The sequence below is a fragment of the Gopherus evgoodei genome, chromosome 7 (genome assembly GCF_007399415.2).
Source record: "Gopherus evgoodei ecotype Sinaloan lineage chromosome 7, rGopEvg1_v1.p, whole genome shotgun sequence".
NCBI lineage: Eukaryota > Metazoa > Chordata > Testudines > Testudinidae > Gopherus > Gopherus evgoodei.
Window position 1 is genome coordinate 43,724,697 of NC_044328.1, and position 27,090 is coordinate 43,751,786.

At 43.8% G+C, this 27,090-nt stretch overlaps 1 protein-coding gene across 1 annotated transcript in view; it reads left to right on the forward strand.

The window, feature by feature from the left end:
* Positions 1–27,090, forward strand: part of CDH23 (cadherin related 23) — a 536,798-nt gene that overhangs the window by 335,341 nt on the left and 174,367 nt on the right. Inside the window, exons 16-20 of the mRNA XM_030571362.1 lie at positions 290–395; positions 1,278–1,405; positions 17,078–17,150; positions 21,817–21,933; positions 24,097–24,209. Coding sequence (XP_030427222.1) covers positions 290–395; positions 1,278–1,405; positions 17,078–17,150; positions 21,817–21,933; positions 24,097–24,209 — 537 coding nt within the window. The remainder of the gene's footprint in view (positions 1–289; positions 396–1,277; positions 1,406–17,077; positions 17,151–21,816; positions 21,934–24,096; positions 24,210–27,090) is intronic.

Genomic DNA, 27,090 nt, shown 5'->3' on the forward strand with positions numbered 1-27,090 from the left:
GACAGATCTGTGACAGACCCCCACACTCACCACCTAGAATTAGTTATGACCATATTTAGACTAGGGCAAAGGCTGATATAAGCCTTAGGAACATCCATTTACAGATTTCCATTCCCGTGCCACTGCTGCCTCCCTTCTGTACTGTTCATTTTCCCCTAGCCCCTTCTCCTCTCATCTTTTCCCCAAAATTGTTTGCCTTCTTTTCTCTGCTTATTAGGCTGCAGCATTTCTCAGAGACAGCGTCTGTGTTTATATGATAACACTGGGGCTTTTTTCTGCTTCAACCTAGGCAGCTGATGAAGATTCCTCTCCAAATAACCAGATCACTTACAACATCGTGCAAGCTTCAGCCTTCCGAAGTTCGTTTGACATTAGTGTCTCTGAAGGCTATGGAGGTGAGTGCTGTTGGGACACTGGTAGGGTGCGCCACGAGGGGGAGGAGTAACGGGCCGAGTGGCACTCAGGTGGGAGTGGTGGCTTGGTTATATACGTTACCCTTCTGCTTGGGCATGGGCCAGAGCCTGCAGCATTGGCTGCATACGGAAGGTGGTGTGTGGACGTGGCATTCAGTGCTGTTCTTCTGACTCCTGGTATCAGGAGAAGAATCAACCAAGATTTTCAAAAGTGACTAGTCATTTTGAGTGCTTTGGGTATTGGGTTCCCAACTCAGGCCACTTTACTGGAGGCTGATTTTCAGGAAAGTTTGGGTCCCTGCCTCCCCCAAAAGGTGCAAATCAGGCCCCTTTAAAGTGTCTCAATTTTGTAGTTCAAAACTGAGAACTCCCCCCTAAATTTGTTAGTTTTGAAAATCTTGGCTTTAATCAGGGAAATTCTGCTAAGAAATGCAATTGCTTTACTGGGAGGGGTGGGAGCTGGTGCCCGCTCTGAAGAGTGGCTGGCTATACCGCCATTGAGTGACTGAGGCTGACTCAGAGTAAATGCTTCTGTGAATTACTAAGAGTGCATTGACCCTGGAAACATTTGTGGTTATCTGCTCTGGAGCAACTACACCAGTGCTACCCATGGTGGGCCCTGGCATTGTAAGCAATGTGACCAGCTACTGCCAGTGGTAGCACAAGTGCAGTTATATCGATGAGGAATAAAAACTCAGATTTTCCTAGAATAGACAAGATCTAAATGCATTGCTCCAGGAGTTGTACCAGACAGACTTCTGCTGCTGCTGTTTGATGTGTGCGTGCATGTGCTTGGGTGTATGTGTTAGCTGTGAAGTGGGCTAATACCAGCTGCATTTACTCCAATGCTTTATGCCATTTCAGTGATAAGCGTGACTCGTCCTCTGGATTATGAGCAAGTCTCCAATGGAGTTATTTATTTGACTGTGATGGCCAAGGATGCTGGTGTCCCATCACTTAACAGCACTGTTCCCATCACCATAGAGGTGTTTGTAAGTACCAGCTATGCCTTCCATTGCACTCTTCCCCTCCCCACAAAGTCCTCCCCAAGCAGGAAATTCTCATCATGGCATACTAATGGCTAGTAGCATGGGCACTGCCAGATGAGTATGTCCACATGCTTGATGTCAGTGCCCCAGCCGTTTTTCTACTTTAGTAAGAATACGTACTTCTGAGGGCATTCTGCACCCAAAAAAATAAAAATTCTGTGTACAATATTCTAAAATTCTGCAAAAATTCTGCAAATTTTATTTGTCAAATAAATGTGGAGGCTCCAGCATGGCATTGGGAAGCACAGGCCACTGGCTGCACAGAGGTGGGAGATCACTGTGCAGCTCCCCACAGGACACAGACTCAGTGATGAGGCTGCATCCAACCTTAACACAGAGCTAGGACATGGCCTGCCCCAGAAACACCCCAGGGCCCTGTCCCTCCATGCCAGATGCACCAGGTGTGGGCAGGATCCAAGTGTGCAGGTGCTTAGTGTGGGGAGATCCAGGCGTGGTTGAGAGGGTTCTGTGTGGGGCAATCTGGGTGCAGGCAGCTCAGTGGGAGGGTCTGTGTGCAGGGTGGATCTGGATGCACAGGGGCTTTTTGGGAGGTTCTGGGTGCAATGGTAATGGGACTCTGCAGGTGAAGGTGGATGGGGCTCAGCGGGGGAGGTGTCTGGGTGTGTGGGGGATACAGCTTAGCAGGGAGTTCTTGGTTTGGGGGACTCATTGGGGGGGCCAGATGCTGGGGGAGTTGAGCTCAGTGGGGTGGGAATCCAGGTTCAGCTGTTTGGGGCTCAGTAGGGTGTGGATCCAGGTGCAGGTGCAGTGAGTGGGGCTTGTCAGGGAGGGTTCCTGGTGCAAGGGGGGTGAGGCTCAGCAAGAATGTCTGAGCATGAGGGGATCTGGATGCACAGGGGTTGGGCAGATAGGGGAGTTGCTCCCTGTACAGTGATCCCTTCCCTTGCAGCTGAGGCATGAAGGGTGCAGGAAGAGTGCAGGCTGGGAGAGTTTGCAGAGCTTCCTACAGACAGGGGAGAAAACTGGGGGTGGGTCTGACCTGGCTCTGGATGCCGTGTGGGGGAAGAGGAAGTTCCATCCTCCCCAGGCCAGCTGGGACTAGCAGCTGAGCCTGGTGCAGGATAGGGGCCACCAGCTGGGTCTTCCCCAGTCCCATCTCCTGCCCCACAGTAATTTACCTCTCTGCCAGCTGCCCTGGGCACATGAAAAATACTGCTGGGGAGGGTCACATGACCACTCTTTTGGCTTCCCTTTGCTTCCCCATAAGAGAGTCATTTTTCTGTTGGAAAGCAAAGAAATCTGCAGAGGTCATACATTCCGCACATGTGCAGTGGCACAGAATTCCCCCAGGAGTAAATACTGGTTTGCATTTACATAGCATCTTTCATCCAAGGATCTTAAAGGGCTTTACAAGCCCTACGGGATAGATAGGTACCATTCTGCTCATGCTTTGGCTATGTAAAATAATACACAGAAAAGTTAAGTGACCTGCCAAAGCCCACGGACTACATAAGTCGCAGAACCAGAGTAATGCTCCAGGGTCCTGTCCTGTAGTTTCCTGTTGTAAACACCAGATGTTGCCTTTATATCATAGGGCGAAATTACCCAGCACCTGTGGGTATATATGTAATATATCGTGTGCATACGATACAGTACACATATTGTATTTATATGTGCAAACATGTAAATATATATGCACGCCCATACACTCTTCTCTCCATTATTTGAAATTCCCTCATAAAAGCATCCTAAAGAAATAGCATTCCTTTCCCTCTCAAATATAGGGTTTGGGTTTTTTTAAAATAAAACCCACCTTACCTCACCCCTTGTGTTTCTAATTGAGAAGTAGCCCTGTATGAACACCAGCATCATCAGTGATGTTAGCAGGTACATGAACATCTAAGGAATAATTTTTGTTCATAATCTTCTCTTGCAGAGCTAGCAGAAGCAGCTCATAAACTGATTTTGGTGTGAGCCTCAAGCAGAGTGAAAAAATTCTTGCCGAGAGTTCCTTTACAAAAATAAAATTAGTAATGTCGGGTTGGATTTTCAAAGTACCGAAGGGAGTTAGGAACCCAGTTCATTGAAAGGTAGAGTGCCTAACTCCCTTAGATGCTTTGCAAACCAAGCCTTATGAGCCTATAAGATACTGCCCAATACATTATAGTAGTTTTGAGGAGAGAGTTGAAATCTGGTGGCTAAATAAACTCAGTCTGTCTCTAACATTTGCTGCGTCTGAGCAACAGAGGATGATGCAGTGGAGAGACCTACCTGCTCTCTGAGGTCTCATGGAAACAGTCAAACAGAAGTCAATCATCAGGACCCCATTCACCTATTCTCCTCTGCTTTCACTGCGTGAAAGCCATTGAAACCCAGGCATGCAAATCTAATTGTAAAGGGCTTGAGCTTACAGCAGGGTCAGAAGCATGATGGGGTGGTGGTTAGGAGCGCAAGGATAATACTTAGCGGTTATAAAGTGCTTTCTGTCTTCAAATAGCTGAACAACATGAATTATTATGTATATTTTACAAAAAGAGAAACTAAAAGTTTCTGTAGACTTGGGCAAGTTTACTTAGAGTCTGTGATCACTTGGGGTTAGACCATAGTTCCTGCTCGGAGTCTGTTCTCAGCCCACTAGATTCCTGGTGTAGTCTTTCTAGGTAATGTGTATTCCGCACCTGAGGGTGATTGCTTTGGGAATCTTTTTCATGGAAACTACTATGTCTCCCCAAAGTGTTATCAGCTCAGCATCTTGGATCTTACTGTAACTTTAACTACTCATGCTGTGGGCACTTGGTGTTACACAGAAACAAAAGGTGTAAGTTCAGCAGAGTGTAGTACAGATGGATTCACCTAATATGGAAATGGTATTGGTAATACCCCAGGATCTGACTGGTAAGAGTGATGTCTTCCTTTTCTCCTTCTTATGCCAACTAACCTGACAAGAAGCCTTGGGAGATTCCTCCACTGAGTTGCTTGCAAAGCAGTGAAACATGGGGATCAGAATGGGGTGAAGAGATCAGATGCCTGATAGGAGAGTGTCTTCATTCATTTCCATCTTTGCAAAGTTCAAAGGGAATAATAGAGGCTCTTCCTTTTTCTTCCCCCATTTTCCTCATTTTTAAAGAGCTAAAGGTGCCTCAAACCAAATGGCACAGAGTCTGACATGAATATCAAATGCACATTAGCACTTGCAGTGTCTGAAATTATCAGTAACTGAATCAGTCACAGTCAGTTGTTTATTTTTCAAATGCTAGCTGTCTTGGCTGGATAAGGTTTGGGTTGCTGCATTGTACCAGATGCTTTCCTTTGCCTTCTGCATCCTGATGCAGATGTTCTTATCGGAGATGGTATGTGTGTGCCGATGGCAGAATTAGCTTATACATGTTGCTCTGTAGGATTAGATCCGATTGTCGATTTGCAACATATTGTGATTTGACAAAGTCTCAAGGAAGGTATCAGCAATGGAGTCTGTTTACTTGATAACCCTTCAGTCTTATTGTGATTTGATCTGATCTTGCTTGTAAGTGGCATCAATGCACGGACCAGAAGATGGAGGAACTCATTGCTATAAGAAGTGAGTGATTTCTTCTCCCCTCTTCTCCCTCCTCCACAACTCTTTTTATAATATTATGGGGTGGAATAAGAGGGAGAAATAAGGGAATTTAGTAGTGGCTAAATACATCCTCCCCTAGCTGTTCTATGGACAGTGTAATCACATCTGTCTAAAGACCACACTTGAAAAGGTCATCTCCTTCTGGCTGATTTTGTACATTGATGATTTTTAAGTAGCTGTCACTTTCTCCACTTTCAACCAAAGGGATTTTCTCTTGACTGAAAAAAAAGATGATGATGATGATGAAGTGGCTCACAATGGCACTTAAAGCAAAAAAAGACAGAACAAGAGAGTGACTGAGTGTGGAGGGAGGTAATTTTTTTTCATCCTTTGCTTGTTGGTTTTTAATAAAGAAGTCAAACTCGCTTTGTAGATTTCCCATTAGGGGACAATAAGCTTTTGTAGAGGGAGTCGCTGAATTAGAACTAATAGCAAGTGTGATGCCAGGATCCCAGGAAATATCACCACTAATAAGTTTCTGCCTAACTCTCCATCACTGACATTCTGGACGTCGTTTTGCGCAGTGAGCCAGTAACTCTAACTATATATAAGTATATAATAAAAGAGGTGTTGGTGATTGACAAAGTCTCCCCTTAAGAGAGGTTGCTAGCACTGGCTGTTTGCTTTGAGAAAGAAAATAGAGCCTTTGACAAGGAGGGTGTGGAGTGATGGGGAAACATTTTAAATCAGTTTCTCTGAAGCCAATGAGTCAAATATAATGAGCCTGGGAGCAGGGTTGGTGGTGGGCAGAAAGTGAGACTCTTACTCCCCTGCTTGGGTGAATCGTTTCTCTTGAAGGAGCGTAGGAATTGCCACACTGCTCAGACCAGTGGCTGCCTAGGCCAGTATGCTGTCTCCAACCGTGGCAACCACAAGACAGTTTGGAGAAAAGTACAAAAAACCTAGTAGTGAAAAATGACAGAATAAGGTTTCCCAGAATTGGTGGGAATTTATTCCATATTCTCTCATTTATTCACTTGCTTTCACGATCCATGTTCAGACATCCTCCCCGCCTCACAATATGCAAGCTTGTTACTGAGTTCCTATAATTAAACACTAAATGCAACAGTAATAAGTTTGATACATTTTGATGGATGGGTTTCCCAATAGCCATGCCCTCCAAGAATGAGAGTATAAAACGGAGGGAATTTCCACATTAAGGTTCATCATGCTGCGAGGAGGACTGTGTGCAAAACTGAGCATCACAGAAGTGATGCAAAGGCTGATTAAAGATCACCTGCTTCCAGCAAAGATAGCAGAGGATGGCAATTTAATTAGAGTGTAAGGAGCATCACTGGCATGTGAAATGGCCTCATATATCAAGTTCAATGGCAAAAGCATCAGTCATGGCTATAGACTCTAGGACTGGAAGGAACCTCGAGAGGTCATCGAGTTCAGTCCCCTGCCCTCATGGCAGGACCAAATACTGTCTAGACCATCCCTAAAAGGCATTTATCTAACCAACTCTTAAATATCTCCAGAGATGGAGATTCCACAACTTCCCTAGGCAATCTATTCCAGTGTTTAACTACCCTGACAGTTAGGAACTTTTTCCTAATGTCTAACCTAAATCTCCCTTGCTGCAGTTTAAGCCCATTGCTTCTTGTTCTATCATTGGAGGCTAAGGTGAACAAGTTTTCTCCCTCCTCCTGATGACATCCTTTTAGATACCTGAAAACTGCTATCATGTCCCCTCCGTCTTCTCTTTTCCAAACTAAACAAACCCAATTCCTTCAGCCTTCCTTCATAGGTCATGTTCTCAAGACCTTTAATCATTCTTGTTGCTCTTCTCTGGACCCTCTCCAGTTTCTCCACATCTTTCTTGAAATGCGGTGCCCACAACTGGACACAATACTCCAGTTGAGGCCTAACCAGCGCAGAGTAAAGCGGAAGAATGTGTCAAAGTTAGAATCAGGACTCACAATTTGTCAGACCACTCTGTTTTATTAGCACAGCGCTCTGCCAATAACATTCAGAATATGTGAGCGCCCATGCAAGGCTCAAACAGTCTTATTTATACAGATAAAAGAGCGGGAATTAGACAAAGGGACAAAGATAGCAAAACAGTAAAATTCAGCTGGGGCACAGCATGCATATCCTATTTCCTTACTAACTGTTATCGATCTAAGGCTAATGCTTCACCAATTGCCCTTAAACGGTGCAATTGTTCTATGTTAATGTCGTATTCCTGACACCTGGTTGCAACATTCCAACATCTTTGCTTAAAGATACAGACAACATTTCTTTAATCCTTTCTATTTTCACAATATAATTCATTCTACTTTCACAATCCCTCCTTTTGGTCAAGCGCACGCCATGACCAACAATTACTGGGTTCCACAAATTAACCGTTCCTTATCTCTTTGTTCATCAGTGATATTCAAAATCATCATATTAGCACTCTGTTTTGGGGCAGCCATCTGGGTGACACAATTCTGGATACAACAGTAGATTAAGTGAAAGCATACAAAAATCACTAAGATTCCGAACAGGATAGTTAGGGCTCCCTGAAACAACCAGTTTCCTATGCCAGAGAAATTGAACAGGTTACTTAGCCACTTCCATAAAGAACTCAGCTCTTCATGAGGAAGATATGCGATTTGTTCTAAGTGGTATAGCGATCTATTACCTCATTGGTATTGTATAAACATACAACATTGTTTTCCAGTGAGAGCACAGGTCCCTCCTTTGGCCGCGAGCACTATGTCCAATGCCTGACGGTTCTGGAGGGCCACCTGTCCGATCGCCTCTGTTTCCTTGGCCAGGGCTCTTAAACTTTCTCTGGTTTTATTTGCCATAATTTAACTACTTAGGAGCCTTTTTGCCTGGTGTATTGCTCCCCCAAGTGGGGTAAAGGAACTGCCAATAGCCTCTTCCCAGGTGTCATTACTGTTCCATATTGTGTTAAACAGACAAGGTCCTCCAGTGAGGTCTGGGTAATTGAGTGGGATAGCCAGGACAGGAACACCAGTTTGAGAGTGGGCTGGGATGTGGCTGCAGACCCAGCATTTAGAAATAATAAGGGTCTGAGCTATCCACACTTGCTGCTGGATAAAAGAATTGTCATTGTGTGCACCCCAGACCTTAAGATACCAGCAGCCGAAGAACAGGCGCTACCAGAGCTGCATGTTGGAGGCAAGGCCCTTCTGGTTCTGACAACCTCAACTGAGGGAACTGCACTCACAGTTTTATGTCCACCAGGCAGCAGGCGCTCAGCTCACTACTGCTTCTTCTTGGGCCTTGCTTTATGCAGTCATCTGCTTCTGGCAACCCTTACGAGAGCGTAGATTGTAAGGTATTGCAGGCTGTTCCTCTACGTCTTCTTCTGGAGTCAAAAAAATTGACTCTGCGTGGTCCTGAGGTGGTGGTTGGTTCACTGGGGTCTGTGCATTCTTACACTGCGAAGCATGTATCCACTCTGAGATGCCAGACAGTTTAACAGCCGTCCCTTGACTCTGGCTGTAACAATGGCCTTCACACCTTATCTTTTCCTGATGCATACATTCCTCATTCACACAAATAGATTTGAGAATACAAACAGTAGTATTTTATATTGAACAAAAAAAACATTGCAAATTAAACCTTGCTAAGTTTTACAATTGATAACTAGGACAATTTACATTGAGACCCAGGCCTTCAATGTTTCTCTAATTTACTTAACACAGACACAATAGAGAATCCTGTCTCTTACTACCTAAATCTTAAAACAAAGAGTTAGAGAGGGCCCAATTTGTAATGCATATGGGAAAACAGAATCCTATAGTCCCAGGGGGTCATTTCTTTCTGGTATTTAAAAAAGATGGCTAGCAGGATGAAATCAAATTATACTGTAATTCTTATGGGACACTGTAATTCTTATGGGACATTATAAAATCCTGCTCCTACATATCCCCCTTTTGACACTAAGATTATTAATCGCCAGTGTCACTTCTTATTTAGTCCACGTAATAGAAAATACTGGGAGGTGATTTGGGCCTGTGGCTTTAGCTTTACATACATTTGTTTTATCCACCAGCACATTTTAAACATTTCAATTAAACACATACAATTTAAAACCAAAAACAATTAGGGGTAGTAACATTAGTATGCCAGTAGTTGTGGGAGACCATCCAGAAAATGTTATACCAATGGTAAGCTGTTATGCTTTTATGCAGTGGCAATTCTTAACATGTCCCCATTTGCGTGTATAATATGAATAGTTCAGTTTTCCACATTTTTGTTTTTATTTTTTTAGGAGCCATGTTACCTTTTTACCTTTTAACAGATGATTGGTAACTGTTTGCCATTTAATGCCAAGGTTGATAGAGAACTCAGCTAAATCAGTGCTTACAGTAAGCGGAGACTCTTTTGTTGTTGTTGTTGTGGCAAATAGTAAATGTGATTATTGGTAAACACAGTACTTACATTACATGTACATTTGTCTTCTGGTAAGTTGCTAACACTTTTTAAACACTTTTCCCCAAGAATTAACACATACACATAGTCCATTATACAGTACTTTGGATTATCTGAAAGACAAAAAGAACATTTTTCTGCCCCTTTTGGGGTGGCATTGATTATTGCTTAAAGATTCCATTCTTTTACAAATACCCTTCCTGACTGCAGGCAAAACAGAGGAATTACCCCCATATTTTCCTGTGTTTTTTTTTTTTTTTTTTTTTTTTTTTTTTAATAGGCAGGCCAGGTTTTAATGGCTTCTACATTTTAAGGGTTATGCAAAAATTATTTCACTGTTTAGTTATTAAATTCATGAGGTGGTGTACCTCAAGTTTTGCCTCTTATATAGCAGAACAATGTTTTCCCTGCTGTGTTAAGCTTTAAGTTTATTCACAGGTAATAGCTGAGAAGCATCATTACCATATTACTTTAAAGGATTTTTCCAAAAATCATACACACTACAAGTTGTTACAGGGGTACTCACTAACATTAAAGTTATTTTAATGTTTAATATTAACAGTAACATTAGCATCAAATTTATTAAAGGTATCTTGTTATACCATGCCTTTTATGTAGGCAGTTTGTTTGCTGACCAGGTATGTTCTTTATTTGCAGCTTCGTTTGTGCTGGCAGTTCTCACCTTTCTTTATCAGTTAGGTAATTTGCATCAACACAGGCTAGGCTTTTGGATTCAAAGCCATCAGCAGAGCTCAGAGACTCTGTCTTAACACACAGGGATCTGAAAAAGAAAACACAGCCTATTGCGGCTCTTTTTGGAGCCCTAATAGGATTTTAATTCAGCAGCATGTTTCATTTGCATTTTTTTTTTTACATCCCTTTCTACAATATACGCTGCACATATCCTACGGAAAATGCACATTCTTTCTATACTATAACTTTTCAAAAACATTAGCCATATTAGTTTTTACATAAGGTATAACTGTTTGTTTTGTTTTTACAGAGTTTTCATGTACTTTTATTAAAGTGACAGTCTGATTACAGAGTCATTTTAAGGCTCAGTGTTTTTAACATTGCTTCTTTTTGTTTTGTGCACCTCACCTCTGCTGTTGCTTCAGAGGGTCACTGTTAATTTCTTATTCTGTCATTACAGCTCTTATCTGCTATTGTTACAAAAAAAAAACAAACCAAACAAACAAAAAGACTCCAGAATCTCTACCTATTCTCCTGATTCTGACTGCCCTATTGCAGCCATGACTTGGTCTTTATTTAAAAACATTTTAATTTTTGTAAAGAATCAAGTTACCCCTTAAGGGTTAAATGCTAAATCCCAAAGCCAAACAACACTAATTACCTGTGTCTTGCAAAAAGGTCTGTCAGTTTTGCAACTTTGAATTAAAGAGTCAAATGAATTTTTAGTGGCATTAAAAACAAAAACAAAATCAATTTATCTTACACCTACAAAACAGTAGTTTTACAAACCAGATGTGCTGGTTTAGATTCTTAGAACTTTACATATTTTCACAGACATAGATACATACACATTTTCTTTTCCTTAACATTCCTTTACACTGTTTTGTTTTTACATAGCTGTATATATATATGGATTATTTACAGGCACTCTTCTGGAAAAGGGCCCATTTTCCCTTCAGAATGTCTGCAAAGAAACCAAGAATTCTCTCTCTTTAACATGGTCCTTTTTAACATTTTCCACAAAGTTTAACTGCTTAATTCTCTCCAGCCTCTATAGTTAACTTTTCACTCTCTTTTCTTAAATCACTTGTTTATGTTCCAAAATGACACCTTTATCACCTTAGATTTCACCCTTTTAAGTATTGTTCCAGGGGTTCATGCCTGCACTTACTACTTTTTTTTACTTCTGACACTATTCCCTTAGGGCTTTCAACCTGTTTCTTTTCTGTTGCTTGCCTGCTTGTCTGGGCCCGATCCTGCTTTTTTCAATGAACCGTTTGTGAATGATATTGTGGTCATTTCACAATTTTGAAAGAAATGTTCAAGGAAAGGGACCAGGAAGGGTGGGGGCTAGTTGAGGAGCGCCCCCCGCCCCCAGCCTTGCTGAATTGGTAGTGGGACACTATAAAGAATCAGTTTCTGAGGCAGACAACAAAGGGGAACAGAACAAGGGACTTTTTGTCCTTTTTACAATGAGATGGGAGTATGAAGGGGTTTGGATCGATCCGGGGTTTGGAGAACGGGGTAAAGAGGAGCGCTCGGTCTAGTGGTGGGAGAGGAGGCTTTTAATAAAGCTTTTAACTTATTATTTGAATAAGTGAGAGAGGCCAGTTTTGATTTTGTCCACCTATGATTTGCCTCTTCCCACCACTGCATGAAACAATTAACCTCTCCTTTAGCCAATTTAGTTTTAGGTTGGCCGAGTTTGTCCTTTAAGACGTCCACTCAGTCTTTGTTCCAAGATTTTAACAGTGGCCACTGAGTTTTGGGATCCTCCTGAGTTAGCCTAGACCATTTTCCCAGAAATTTACAGGAGTCTTGACCCTTTTTACAGGAGTCTGGACCCATCCTAAATACATAAAATGAGCCGGCATTCATTTAGGGAACTGTCCCGACTTAGACGTCTGGTTACCAGTACAGGAGGACTTTCACACACCAATCACACAAGAAGGAAATTCAGGTTCATCAGAGCGATGCCTGCTGCAACACACAAAAGGAGCCCACAGGCTACTGCCTCAATTGCCCTTGCTTTCACACTAAGGGTTTTACCCAAGGTGTGGTGCGGCTGCGATTGTGCAGATTTCACTCACTCAGACCGCGGGGACAGGAACCCCTTGGTCGGCCGATCCCCAGACAGAGACGGCACCCAGACTCAAACACTCCACAAGAGGACAGATAGACACAGAGACAGGACAGTCCTCAGTCCGGACAAAACACAGAAATAATTACCTGACCAGATTCCTGATGTCAGATCCCGGGATCCCTACCAGAACAGAGTGGGAACCAACAGGTTCGATGGCGTAGACCTCACTGTGGCTGTGCGCCTTTCCGCTCTAGTGGGGGACCGCTTGGGCCAAATGCCCAGGTGCCGGCTGCCACAGTCATCCTACAAAAACAGTCAGGAATCACACAGCCCCAGTGAAGACGGTTGCCATCTCGGTGGGACCTCCAAATTGTCAAAGTTAGAATCAGGACTCACAATTTGTCAGACCACTCTGTTTTATTAGCACAGCGCTCTGCCAATAACATTCAGAATATGTGAGCGCCCATGCAAGGCTCAAACAGTCTTATTTATACAGATAAAAGAGCGGGAATTAGACAAAGGGACAAAGATAGCAAAACAGTAAAATTCAGCTGGGGCACAGCATGCATATCCTATTTCCTTACTAACTGTTATCGATCTAAGGCTAATGCTTCACCAATTGCCCTTAAACGGTGCAATTGTTCTATGTTAATGTCGTATTCCTGACACCTGGTTGCAACATTCCAACATCTTTGCTTAAAGATACAGACAACATTTCTTTAATCCTTTCTATTTTCACAATATAATTCATTCTACTTTCACAAATGGCTTCTCGTGTCTTGTTTACAACACACCTGTTAATGCATCCCAGAATCACATTTGCTTTTTTTGCAACAGTATCACACTGTTGACTCATATTAAGCTTGTAGTCCACTATGACCCCTAGATCTCTTTCTGCCACACTCCTTCCTAGACAGTCTCTTCCCATTCTGTATGTGTTAAACTGATTGTTCCTTCCTAAGTGGAGAACTTTGCATTTATCTTTATTGAACTTCATCCTGTTTACATCAGACCATTTCTCCAATTTGTTCAGATCATTTTGATTTTGACCCTGTCCTCCAAAGCAGTTGCAATCCCTCCCAGTTTGGTATCGTCTGCAAACTTAATAAGCGTACTTTCTATGCCAACATCTAAATTGTTGATGAAGATATTGAACAGAGCCGGTCCCAAAACAGACCCCTGCGGAACCCCACTTGTTATACCTTTCCAGCAGGATTGGGAGCCATTAATAACTACTCTCTCAGTACGGTTATCCAGCCAGTTATGCACCCGCCTTATAATAGCCCCATCTAAATTGTACTTTCCTAGTTTATCTATAAGAATATCATGCAAGACCGTATCAAATGCCTTACTAAAGTCTAGGTATATCACATCCACAGCTTCTCCCTTATCCACAAGGCTCGTTATCCTATCAAAGAATGCTATCAGATTAGTTTGACACGATTTGTTCTTTACAAATCCATGCTGGCTATTCCCTATCACCTTACCACCTTCCAAGTGTTTGCAGATGATTTCTTTAATTACTTGCTCCATTATCTTCCCTGGCACAGAAGTTAAACTAACTGATCTGTAGTTTCCTGGTTTGTTTTTATTTCCCTTTTTATAGATGGGCACTATATTTGCCCTTTTCCAGTCTTCTGGAATCTCCCCCGTCTCCCATGATTTCCCAAAGATAGTAGCTAGAGGCTCAGATACCTCCTCTATTAACTCCTTGAGTATTCTAGGATGCATTTCATCAGGCCCTGGTGACTTGCAGGCATCCAACTTTTCTAAGTGATTTTTTACTTGCTCTTTTTTTATTTTATCTTCTAAACCTACCCTCTTCCCGTAAGCATTCACTGTATTAGACATTCCTTCAGACTTCTCAGTGAAGACCGAAACAAAGAAGTCATTAAGCATCTCTGCCATTTCCAAGTCTCCCGTTACTGTTTCCCCCTCCTCACTGAGCAGTGGGCCTACCCTGTCCTTGGTCTTCCTCTTGCTTCTAATGTATTGATAAAAAGTCTTCTTGTTTCCCTTTATTCCCATAGCTAGTTTGAGCTCATTTTGTGCCTTTGCCTTTCTAATCTTGCCTCTGCATTCCTGTGTTATTTGCCTATATTCATCCTTTGTAATCTGACCTAGTTTCCATTTTTTATATGACACCTTTTTATTTTGTAGGTCACGCAAGATCTCATGGTTAAGCCAAGGTGGTCTTTTGCCACGTTTTCTATCTTTCCTAACCATCGGAATAGCTTGCTTTTGGGCCCTTAATAGTGTCCCTTTGAAAAACTGCCAACTCTCCTGAGTTGTTTTTCCCCTCAGTCTTGATTCCCATGGGACCTTACCTATCAGCTCCCTGAGCTTACCAAAATCCGCTTTCCTGAAATCCACTGTCTCTATTTTGCTGTACTCCCTTCTACCCTTCCTTAGAATTGCAAACTCTATGATTTCATGATCACTTTCACCCAAGCTTCCTTCTACTTTCAAATTCTCAACGAGTTCCTCTCTATTTGTTAAAATCAAGTCTAGAACAGCTTCCCCCCTAGTAGCTTTTTCAACTTTCTGAAATAAAAAGTTGTCTGCAATGCAGTCCAGGACCTTATTGGATAGTCTGTGCCCCGCGGTGTTATTTTCACAACATATATCTGGATAGTTGAAGTCCCCCATCACCACCAAATCTTGGGCTTTGGATGATTTTGTTAGTTGTTTGAAAAAAGCCTCATCCACCTCTTCCACCTGATTAGGTGGCCTGTAGTAGACTCCCAGCACGACATCACCTGTGTTTTTTACCCCTTTTAGCCTAACCCAGAGACTCTCAACACTTCCATCTCCTATGTCCATCTCCACCTCAGTCCAAGTGTGTACATTTTTAATATATAAGGCAACACCTCCTCCCTTTTTCCCCTGTCTATCCTTCCTGAGCAAACTATACCCATCCACACCAACATTCCAGTCAAGTGTATTATCCCACCAAGTTTCAGTAATGCCAACAATGTCATAGTTGTATTTATTTATTAGCACTTCCAGTTCTTCCTGCACTACCACTGTCTGTGCCATGGTTGTCCTGTGGACAGAGGTTTTGTCGTCCCCAGAAATGTCATCTTTCATCAGCACTACTTTCACTTTTGTAAAAGAAAGTGAGTCCTTCCCTCCTCCTTATAATCAGGAATCAGATGATTCTTGTTTTGTGCAAAATAAAAAGATAACATGACTTCCAGGACCATGTGTCATTGGCCAGTGTGATCCTGAATGATAAAATCTTTGTGTGCAGCTCTGAGGAAGAAGAGGGAGGAGGAGATGTTGCTTGTATTTGTTTTTAGCTCTTGTAACGTTTTGCTCCCTTCTAAAACTGTGTGCTGGAGAAGGAGGAGGCACTCACAAGACATTCTCTAATGAATAACAGAAAGAAAGCAGTTTATAGCACCAGACTTAATTAATAAAAATGTTTATATCAGAGAAGGAATCTCCTTTGGATTCCGGACATCAGTTTCCCTCTCTGTCCCTCCCAGAAACTGTAAGCTCGATCAGTAGCGAAACACGAGAGAATCCACCACTTTTCTCTGCAGAGGCAGATAATTAATACAGTTCTGTTAACATCTGTACTGGTACTTGTGCACATGCAGAGAAGCTAATGAAAGGAAGCCACTATGGCTTCTGCTCCATTTGAAACGTCTATAGATGAAGGATGTGAGTGGTGGAGGCACAGGCGCTGGCTTTCTCATTTCCGCAGGGGTGCTCGATCCCTGCTCCGTTCAACCTTCCCCCCAACGTCCCGTCCCCACCCTGTTCCGCCTCCTCCCCAAGCATACCCTGCCCTCACTCGCCCCCTCCCCCCAGCACCTCCTGCACACAGCTGAACAGCTGGGAGGGAAAAGGAGGAGCTTATTGCGGGGCCCACCAATGGGTGCTGAGGACCCACTGTTTTTTTTTTCTGTGGGTATTCCAGTCCCCATACACCCATGGAGTCAGTGCCTATGGGTGGAGGGAATTGGTGTTTGTGTTTATTTAAAAAAATCAGTAGGGAAAGACACCTTTTGCCACAGTCTCATTTCCACTCCAGCCACTTTGAACCATTGAGTCAAAGTGGCCAGCTCAGGCCAAAGTGGCAAGCAGAAATTCCCTTGTGGGGAGGTAGGCTGTCTGCAGGCATAAAGCTGGGAAAGCTGGCTCCTTTGCCAGCTATGCACTCCCTACTCATGCTATGAAGAACCTGGGGATGGAAGGAGCATTGCTGGTGCTATGTTTTGCCATGTCAATGCTTTCTGTTTGACTGGCGTAAGGTCCCAAACAACACAGAACCAGGGCGTCGTAAGTGGCTCCCTTATGCCTGCCTGCTCCTTTTGTGCTGACCACAATTTGGAAACAGAGAAGAGATGAACCCTTTGTTTTCAAGCTTCTTAGGAGAGCAGTAGAAAAAATGTAGTAGAAAAGAAATGTACAAAATAAGGTGCCTTTCCTTTCCCAGCGTATGCATGACCCCAGACAGTGTTAGCAGATAACAATGCCTACCCTTTACGTAGCACTCTCATCTCCAAACAACTTTCCTATTGTAGCTAATTAACCTTCACAACACCCCCAGGAGAGAGATGCTGTTGTCCCATCCTATGGATCAAAAAACTAAGGCACAGAAAGACAAAGTATCATAACTTGACCAGAGTTGCGATGGAAGTCTGTGAACAGATCTTCCTGGTTGTAGCCTTGTTCCTTAACCACAAGACAATCCTCCCCCTTTCTGTACTGTTAAAGCAGCAGTGTTCTGGTCCAAACGAGGCAGCAAGTCAGTTGGAGGTAGACATTTCCATGTCCTGTCACACCAGAGTTTTGTCATTATTCTGTTGTCTTTTTCCAAGTCAGTGTCTTCTAACGTCTCTTATTTTCTCTGTAGGATGAAAATGATAATCCACCCACATTCAGCCGGCCATCTTACGTCATTACTGTTATGGAGGACATCATGGCAGGTATGGAAAATTGTGCTCCCATTCTCTTTATGTGGCTTCCCATTTGTGGTGTCTTACTGGTAATATTTTATATGGCTGCCTACTCGGCCAATGGGGAGGTGGCACTAGATTCCAAAAGAGTCCAACTGCCTGGCAGAGGGTGTCAGCATCCCATGAGAAGCAAGTTTGCAGAGAGAGAGAGAATTAGCTGCCTAATGGTAGGATTGCAATACATAGATAATGCATTGCACACACACAAGATATGTGCAGTCATGCACATTGCCTCTCTTCACATGTACCGTTGTAGCAGCTTAACCCGCACTGGTGTTTTAGCATCAGGCAGGGATGGTGAGGAGTTGAAGGAAGGGCATTCTGAGGCATGGCCATTGGTTCTGGGTCTTGTTTCCCCTGCTGATTCAACAGATTCAGACTGTTAGACCTTCCACTGAGCCATGAAGAGTATCTTTTTGCTCTGGCATTTGCCTAGTGGGTAAGATTTGGGATGGCGTGTAGCTCAGTGATGGATGACAGCCTTCAGGGTTGACACTTATGAGCACATTACCAAGTGTATGTGTGACAGCCTCCATCTCAGCCGGCACTGAGGATTGAACCAGGGAGCTCCAGAGCTGAAAGCCTGGGTCTCGACAGCATGAGCTAAAGAGCCAGCCTCTGCAGTTGGAGCTATAATCCTCACATCCTCTGGATTGGGCACAAAGGGAGAGAGACAGCACACACTAACCAGTGGGTTACATATATTTGTTAACATTATTCACCATCCAGAATTTGTGTGATGGGCCCTTTTTTAAGTTGAAAATTAAAATACATCCCTTACATATAACTCAGACAAAACTATTGCAAATTCCACCCTGTACGTGTCTCAAGCGCTCTGTGGTGATGGTGTTATTTATTATTTGTATTGCTGTAGTGTCTAGGACCAGGCCCCCCATTGTGCTAGCACTGTCCAAAGACAGTCCCTGTTGGCCTAACTCTGCATTGACCTTGAGTCAATGGTAAAACTCCCATAGAGTTCACTGGAAGCAGATATAGGCCAACTCTGAGTGCTTTTGAAATTACACCCACAAATAGATTATGTACTTACATCCATACAGGAGTCAATGAAGGCGCCTATAGGTAGGGTGGCATAAGGGTTGGGAGAGGAGATGTGCTATCCAGGAAGTGCTAATTGGTGGCATTGTGCCTGCCTAGAGCAGAATCTGTGATAATACCTTCAGGAACACTGGTAGGGGGGCACATATTGACAGACATACATTGCAGCATCGTTGGAAAAAAAGAGTTGCTTGTATTTCTCCCAGTGCCATCCTAGGCTGGTCAATGCATGGGTAGGTGCAGTCTATCCATATGTTTCCTCTTGGATGCTCAACCATGCTAGCGGGCCTCCAACCTTATAATTGGCAAATACTGGATGCAGAATTATTGCTCCTGCCTGCATGGTAGCATGAAGCTGACAAACTCCCAAAGCACCTGTGCTTGGTACAATCTTAATTTTCTACACAGTGTGTCCATGCATACTGTACCGAGGGAGTAATTGGGGTTCTGCTTTCACCAGTCAGTTGCATTAGGAAGCAGCATCACTCAGTTCATAGCTAAGATGGTAAATATCAAGTGAAGCATGTGCTTTATTTGTGCTTATACAGTGAAAATCAGAAGAGCTAGAGTAAACCTGTAAAAGGCAAAAATGACTTTCTATCCAATTGGAGCTCAAGCTCCGCCACTCTTCACCTTCCCATACAGTTCACACACTCGTCTTACTGAGAAAGCAACTTGTGAACACGGCCATCCTTAGGATTTATGGTGCCCTAGGCAGGATTATTAAACTGGTGCCCCTGTGCCTGTCTTGCTCTTAGCAACACAAACATAAGCTTACACTGCTGGAAAACTTGCCACGTGCATTACTAAAAAATTATGTTATTAAAACCAGTTTAACTTAATTAAGCACATTGTAATGCTGATGGACTAGCACTAAAGAAGTAGCACTATAGAAAAAATTCTGATTTGACAGAATGATGCAAATAATATAATTTTTATAATTTATCAACATTTTATTGGAAATTTCTATGCAGAGGATTTGGTTTTAATTAAAAACAAACTTTCTGGCTTTTTTGGCTGCAAAATCAGTAGTAATGTCATCGTATGACAAAGACAAAGTGAAAGAATAGCAAGACCAATCAAGTGTTCCTGATTCCTTGTAGAGCAGAGATTGTTTTTAATGAGCTTTAGTTTTGAGAAATTCCGTTCTCCTGATGCTCCTGTTACAGGAATTGTCAGTAGAATATGAATGGCAATGTACACAATAGGATATATGTCAACAAGTTTGCTGGTATGAGTAAACTGTACAACGTCCATCATCGATTTTGCATGTGGCAACATTGATGACAGTGTACTCAATTCTTCATACAGTTCAAGTCCATTTAAATCAAAATGATCGCTGTGCTTCAGGAGGCTCTCCAGATCAGGGGTCCCCAACGCGATGCTTGTGGATGCCATGGCGCCTGCAAGGGCCTCTCAGTGCACCCGCATACTGGCTGGTGGACGAGCATCCACCAAAAAACCACCGAAATTCGGTGACGACGCCTCTGGATGACACCGCTTGTCGCCAATAAGCAGCGTCATCCAGAGACGTCATCGCTGAAATGCCGCCGAATTTCAGCAGCATTTCGGCGGATGCTCATCCACTGCCACGGTGCGGACTACTGCTCTAGGTTCTTGCACTTTGTCATTAATTGCTCTTGTTTTCCTATTTCATTGAATTTAGTCCTGCTCAGCCCGTTACCAACTGAGTGAATGGAACCCCAAGCTGACAGCAGGTTGAGTGGCTCAGCCAGGGTCTCAGCCACCTGCCTGCTCAGCTCACTGCCAGCCTGGGGTTCCTTGGGGGTCCCCAGGTCAGCAGTGGGTGCTGAGTGGGGCCAGTGGCCAGGACCTCAGGTGGGCAATGGGGCAGTAGCCAGAACCCCAGAGCAGTGGCGGACTGAGCTGCTCAGCCCACTGCCTCATGCCATCAAAAATCAGCTCGCGTGCCACCTTTGGCACGTGTACCTTAGGTTGCTGACCCCTGTTCTATACATTAGTAAGGAGAGGAGCATATTACAGTTGTTGGAGGGCTCTATTTAGCACTAACCGGGCTATAGGAAAGTCAGTCAACGTTTTTTGCTTCTCTGATGAAAACTGGCCCACTCCCTTCCTCATACCAAACTTGTGACAAATAATTGTCAACAACTTAATTTTCTGATTTTGGCTAAGATCTTGATTTAAAAAAAATATATTGAAATTGAATTCAGGATTGTTAGCAAGCATTTTTGGCAAACAAATTTGTTAAATGACAATCTAAATGGCAACGCAGTACTGCTTTCATGCTTGGCTCACCCCCCAGCCTGCTGGTCCAACAGCTGCAATAGAGGAGATAGGTGGAAAACTGCAGGACCCCAAAATCCACTTCTTGGGGTGCAGAGTGGCAGCAGCAGCAGCAAACCCTCAGGTCTGATCACATGCCAATAGGCACCACTGCCAGCCCAACGGACCGTGGTGAAGTTAGCACAGCATCTGATCTCAGGAACGGGGTACCCATGGAGCCACAACAGCTTATCCTGCCCTGTGCAGCTCCCTCCGGATGAGATGGATCGCTGCCAGCCTGGGGGAGAGATGTGCTCCCCAGCTAGGGTGACCTGATCCAGATGTCCTGATTTTATAGAGCCAGTCCCGATATTTGGGGCTCTGTCTTATATAGGTACCAATTACCCGCACCTAGGGTGACCAGACAGCAAATGTGAAAAATCGGGACGGGGGTGGGGGTGAATAGAGCCTATATAAGAATAAGACCCAAAAATCAGGACTGTCCCTATAAAATCAGGACATCTGGTGACCCTACAGGTGAGTTCCTTCCCCAACCCCTTCCCAGAGATCCCAGCAGCCAATCCCTTCCCTCAGACTGTGCTGCATTCGGCTCTCTATGACCCAGAAGCCCTGCTCTTACATGCTGTACTGCTTCCCGTCTGTCCGGGCTTTCGGCAGAGCGGTGCCCCCAGACCTAGTGGTGCCTTAGGCGGCTGCCTGTTCTGCCTATGGCTAAGGACGGCCCTGCTTGTGAAAGCAACAGCCTCCCAGCTATGCAACCAAAGATACTCACTGTGGCCCTTAAATCCCTTCAACATTAAATACCTTTTTGTTAAAGAGTTTATCCTTGTCAGCTTTCCTGGGGCATGTAAGTAGCAAACCCATCATGAACTGCTTGCTGGTCATGACCGAGCTGGTGGTGGTAGTGATTACACATCTGACCGGGGCTGGCTCATGCAACCTCCTTCCCCTGGATTAACATTAAAATGCCACTAACATGGCACTTAAAATCCCTGAGGGCCTGTGTACTTTCTTTAGGAGCTGCCAAGTGATTGTCTCTCACTTTGGGATTCCTAGGCGCAGTGCCAAGTTTGAATTGGGTGTTAGAGCTGCTGATAATACAGCAGTCAGTTTGGAGGGATGGACCAGTTAGCAGGGTAGAAAGCGATAGATCTATTAAAAGAACAGGCCTGGAATAGATATGAACGTGCTTCCTGGTTTGGAGTGACCACTGGGTCAAGCGTTTTGGGGGTGCTGTGCTTTCTGACCTAGCCCTTGTCCATCAGTTTGCTAACAAATATGCATCTCTGAGTCCTCATTTCTGGTGTTTTCCAAGGAGCCACAGTGCTATTTTTAAATGCCACTGATTTGGACCGGTCCAGAGAATATGGTCAAGAGTCAATTATCTACTCCCTCGAAGGTTCCTCTCACTTCCGGATCAATGCTCGTTCAGGTGAGCCTGCCCACGTGATCTTTCTCTTCCCCCCACCTCTCTTTCTCCTTCCAGCATCTTTCGTATTCTCTCCTTTTCTGCCTCTCTCACATCTTTCTTTCTTCCTTCCATCCTTATATTCTTGTCATTTTCCTCCCTCCATTCCTCCCGCTCCCCACGATCTTTCTCTCTCATGTTCCCCATTGTGTTTATTGTAGGAGAAACACAGCCCAAGGGAGTATAAAGTGCACCTGGTCCCAGGACTTCAGGCACAATTACCCATCCTGCCACTATAGTATGTGGTGCCCAAATCCACAGTCATTTTCTAGAAGGAAGTGAGAGAGTGACTAGAGAACAAAGGGCCTGGTCCAAGGGGAACTTTAATCAACATTCTACTCTGTTATTCAGTCTAGGAGAAGGGAAAGGGAGTTGTTTCCCAGGGCTGCTTGGGGATTAGTGTAGATGACATAGCTGGCCACAATTATGAAGAAGCTCGCACCACATTGTTCTAAGCTGATGCTGACCTAGCAATGCTGGGAGGAAGCTCCTTGGAAAAATCTGAGTATCCAGTGCAATCCAAGAACTCCTTTCACTCACATCCTCACCTCAAATCACGGCACATTGTAGCCTACATTGGTACATAGGGGCATGTAAAGAAAGGATGAAAAAGTAAGATACTGCAGAACTGTGTCTGCTTGCTCAGTGCTTTCGAGGTGTATGCACTTTCTAGAGACACTCCTGATTCAAATTAGCTGAACCTGCTCTGTAAAGGTGTGCTTAATTAGATGCAATTTTGTGGACAGGAGGAGTGATCCATCATTGCGACACATTCATATTTAAAACTTTTTTTACTGATTACTTTTTTCAGCCTGTGAATTAATGGATGCCACAAAACTTTGGAAGCAAATATATTTTAAGAAGACCTTTTAACTTTTTAAATTTCTCTCTAGATTAATTTTCCCTCTCCTCCTGCTTCCTTCTATTGCTACCCCAGACAGCCCCTCACATAAAAGCTCTTCCGTAGTGGAGCACAGTCCTCCATGCTGAGCTCCTTTCAACAACTGGAACATGGAGCAGGGGGAGAAGTGATGGGCTGGAAGGTGACTTGGTATTGAAAGGCGATTACAGATGATTGAGGAGCTGATAGACATAATGTCATTGTGGTCTGCCACAGTGTGGAAAATTTTGTCCAAATCAAACTAAGGCTTGGCTCCTTCCTGTGAGCTGCTGTTACCTTGGGAATATCAGACGTTAGATTCTTGTGTTATTTTTCTACATGTTCATTAAGAGACAGTGATGTCCTCAAAAGGCTGTGAAGTCACTGAGCTCAAGCCAGGTAACATTACAGTGATGTCATAGATTACCTGTCATCTAGGTTAATATATCTGAACTTTGAGAGCAACAAAGCAGAGCCTGAATTCATCCAGATTATTTCCAAACTGAGCTGAAGCTGATTCACAAGGTTTGCGCAGCCTGAGTCTGCAATCGCAGCGAAAAGACTGACAAGTGCATTGCAGAGAAGAACTGTTTGTACAAGTGTTCATCACAGAACACACTGCTACACAACCACATCACTGATCTGGGCCTCACCACGGCTATTTCAAAAGGATCGTTAGTGTCACCATGACACATTGTCCCTAGATCATGGCTGGAATCTCAAGCTCCAATAACTAATTACCAATATAGACTGGTGGCTTATCTAGTGTCACTGATGTGACCGTGTACTCTAATACCCTCACACAAAACTTAAAACATGACCTTTATTAGGAATACTTAAACATATCGGGGTTGGGAGGGTACCAGTTCCCTTAAGTACCCTGGCATTGCCGGGGGAAGGGATAGAGTGGACCTTTCTGAGGATTTACAAAGATTGCCCTAGACAATGAAAGTTGTCTATTTTAAACAGAATCATGGAATTGACATTGCTTCTCTTTCAGTGTCCATGTCTCTCGGCTCTCTCTGCATGTGATCATTTGTGGAAGAAATTGTTCATGTTTCCAAATCTGAATTTTTCACCCCTTCTCAATGATCTCTCTCTTTGTAGACACACATTCAGGCTTATGTACATCTTTGTGCATTAGTATTTCCAAATGCTCATGCCACTCTCCTCATCCCATCTGGCCATGTGCCCAGGAATCACTATTATCCTATATCTCTTTTCTCTTCCATTTCCCCTTTCTGCAGGTGAAATTACCACAACCTCTTTGCTGGACCGGGAGGCCAAATCAGAGTACATACTCATTGTCCGGGCCATGGATGGTGGCGTGGGTCACAACCAGAAAACAGGCATTGCCACTGTGAGTTCAAATGCTTTTGGTCTCAGCCAAGCTGCTCCTTGCTCTGATAGTACAAGAGATGTAATGAGCAGCAGGTACTAATATAAAGATGACAGTCTTTCTTGAATCTGTTCATCCGCTTGTGAGTCTTTGCACTGCTAAAGGGGAGAACTCTCTGAGGTAGTTCTCGCTTTTGCTGGGTAGGAGTGGCCCCTTGATAACTTGATGTTTCCTGTTGAATCTGGGGCAGGCAGGTTACGGTCCTGCTGTGTCTGCGGTGGCTGGTATGTCTGCTGCTGTGTCCTCTTTGAGGCTTCATGGGAGTGGACCAGTCTCCTAATAAATTCATTAAAAGGCAAAGAACAGTTTCTGGAATGACAAAAAGTTACTTTTAACATATGTCCTAAAAATATTTGTAATTAGAGAACCTGAAAACTTGGTGGGAATTTGGTGTCTGATTAAAGTTTGACTATTGCATTTAGCTGGAATACGCACCTAAGATTCACCAGCCACTGCACCGCCTTTTGAATAGGAAAGAAGAGCCCCAAACCCAGTGCTCCTGGGATCTCCATAGGGCATACGTGCCTGGCGTTCCCTAACAAACCACACTAATGCCCTTTAAAGAGCAAACATTGCCTGTGATATCCCTAGAGAATGCACATGTTGGGATTCACACCAGCTAACTAGCAGCTACTGTACCACCTTTACACATAGGGTAACTAGATGTCTCGATTTTATAGGGACTATCCCGATTTTGGGATCTCTTTCTCATATAGGCTCCTATTATTACTCCCCACCCTCGTCCTGATTTTTCACACTTGCTGTCTGGTCACCCAATTACCAATCCCCAGAAATCCACACAGGGAATGCATGCACACCCCAGAATAAGCTGACATGCCACTCCAGTGTCTTGAAATAGAACAGCACCTGGGAGAAAGGGAATAGTTTGGCTGTGGATTAATATCCCAAGGGAAACAGTGTAACCTTGGGGCCTTAAAATGGGACTGGAAAGGACATGAAAGAGAGAGAACGTACTGTAGGGAACAATCCTGCATCTGCCCCTAGGTAATGGAGTAGTTGATCTGCTAGGTCTTTTCTTTCTCAGATGTTATGAAACCACCCTAGAGAACCTGTGCTTGAGATTCACCCACACCATCAGCAGGCCCCATGTGCACATCCTCTGAGATATCCATTGGGAATACACATCTGAGCTTCACCTAACAAACCTCTTCTGTGCCTTAAATAGAAAACGGTGCCTGGGATAGCCCTGGAGACCACAAACTTGAGATTCTCCTGACCTACCACTGAATGGCACCTGTATTCCTCCTGTGTGTGGCTGAAGGAATATGCACCTCTCTGAAATGCATGATCTGATCCTTAGTCTCCTTTTGAGCTAAATAGACACATGCACGGTTTGCTTTGGTTTGTTTTAGGTGAATACTTGGTAATATTAAAACCCTGATCTTGACTTAGCCTCTCTTGGAGCTTTGAAACGATATTGTAGAAGCAACCAGCAGGTGGGGACAGCTATTTGAGCCCTGAATGCTGGGACAGACATGATAGGGTTCCTACGTCCCACTCTGCATTTAGTAGGCCATCTCTTGCACATGAACAATGATGGAGAGAGCTTGTAAGAGCTGGTTAAAACTCTTAAAGCTGTTACAGTCAACAGCTTGTTTACAGTCAGCGTATGTATGTATGCTTGCTTTCTGGTGTGTGTTAGGACCACAAGAGTGGGATTTGGCACTAAGGATAAATGTACTGGAGATTTTAGGAGGATTTGCTTTTTTTAAAAAAAAAAATGTGCCCCGTGAACCAGGGCTTGAAATTCAATAGAAGTGGTTACCTGTCAGTGTTTTGCTGTGTGCCTGCTAATTAGCCTAGTCACCCTCCCAAAGCTAAACTACACTTTGATTCAGGTTTCCTCAGCAGCAACATTCTGCTATCACCTCCTTCCCTCACAGATTAGCAGAGATGTGGGACCTTTCCATACAGCCCCAAGGTGAAGCTGGAAGCAGAATGTGCACATAGATGTATAGATGTAATTTCACTAACTGAAGTGCTGGGTGGGCCTGTTCTTGTCACCCTTCCTCCCGTTTTATTTTATTCTTCCCCTCTGAAACTTTTTATTTTGATCACTCTTGACTTGGCCTGGATTTAAACTGGAGAGCTAGTGTGTGAAAGGCTCTGCATCCCACCATCAATCTCATGAGCCATCTGGACCCTGTGTACCCACCCCCAGCCACCTTTTTTTCTTACGTTGGAAAAAAAATAGTTAACGCTTCAGAGTGCCATTCTCTTCCTGCTTTGTATTCTGTACCCTTTTCTGTTTCTCTTTTGCTCCCTGCTCTGCACCCACCATCCATGTTCTCTTACCCCTTGCCTATCTCTCGCTCATTCCCTTCTTGCTTCTTTCACTTATTGATCATGTTCTTTTCTTTTTCCTCCCTTTCCTAACATTCTTTCCCTGTGATCCCTACATCCTGCCACAATGCCTGAGTCAGGTGCCTTGCTGGGAAGAGAACTTTTCAGAAATACAGTAAAATGCCCTGTTCAATAAGCAGCAGCCCCAGGCCACTAAATTAATGGGAATTTCAAACTCTGTAAATAATTTACCAGGGTAGTGAGAGATCAAGGAAATTGCTCAGACTGCATCTTGTAGTGTCTCTGATTAGCGTTTATGAGGGTAGCAGCTGCTCTCAGCCCTGCCAAAACTTTTTCAAATAGAGAAAGGTTAACTTTGCTACAATACAACTCTAATAGGGCAGTTGTAATGAACAGTGGCACTCCAGCTATAGCCCCTACCAACACTGGCTATCTTGCTTTGCACTGCCTGCAATGGGAAATCAGGCAGCTCCCCTTGGCTTCCCTCAAACTGCAACATCTGGAGGTCCAGTTTAGG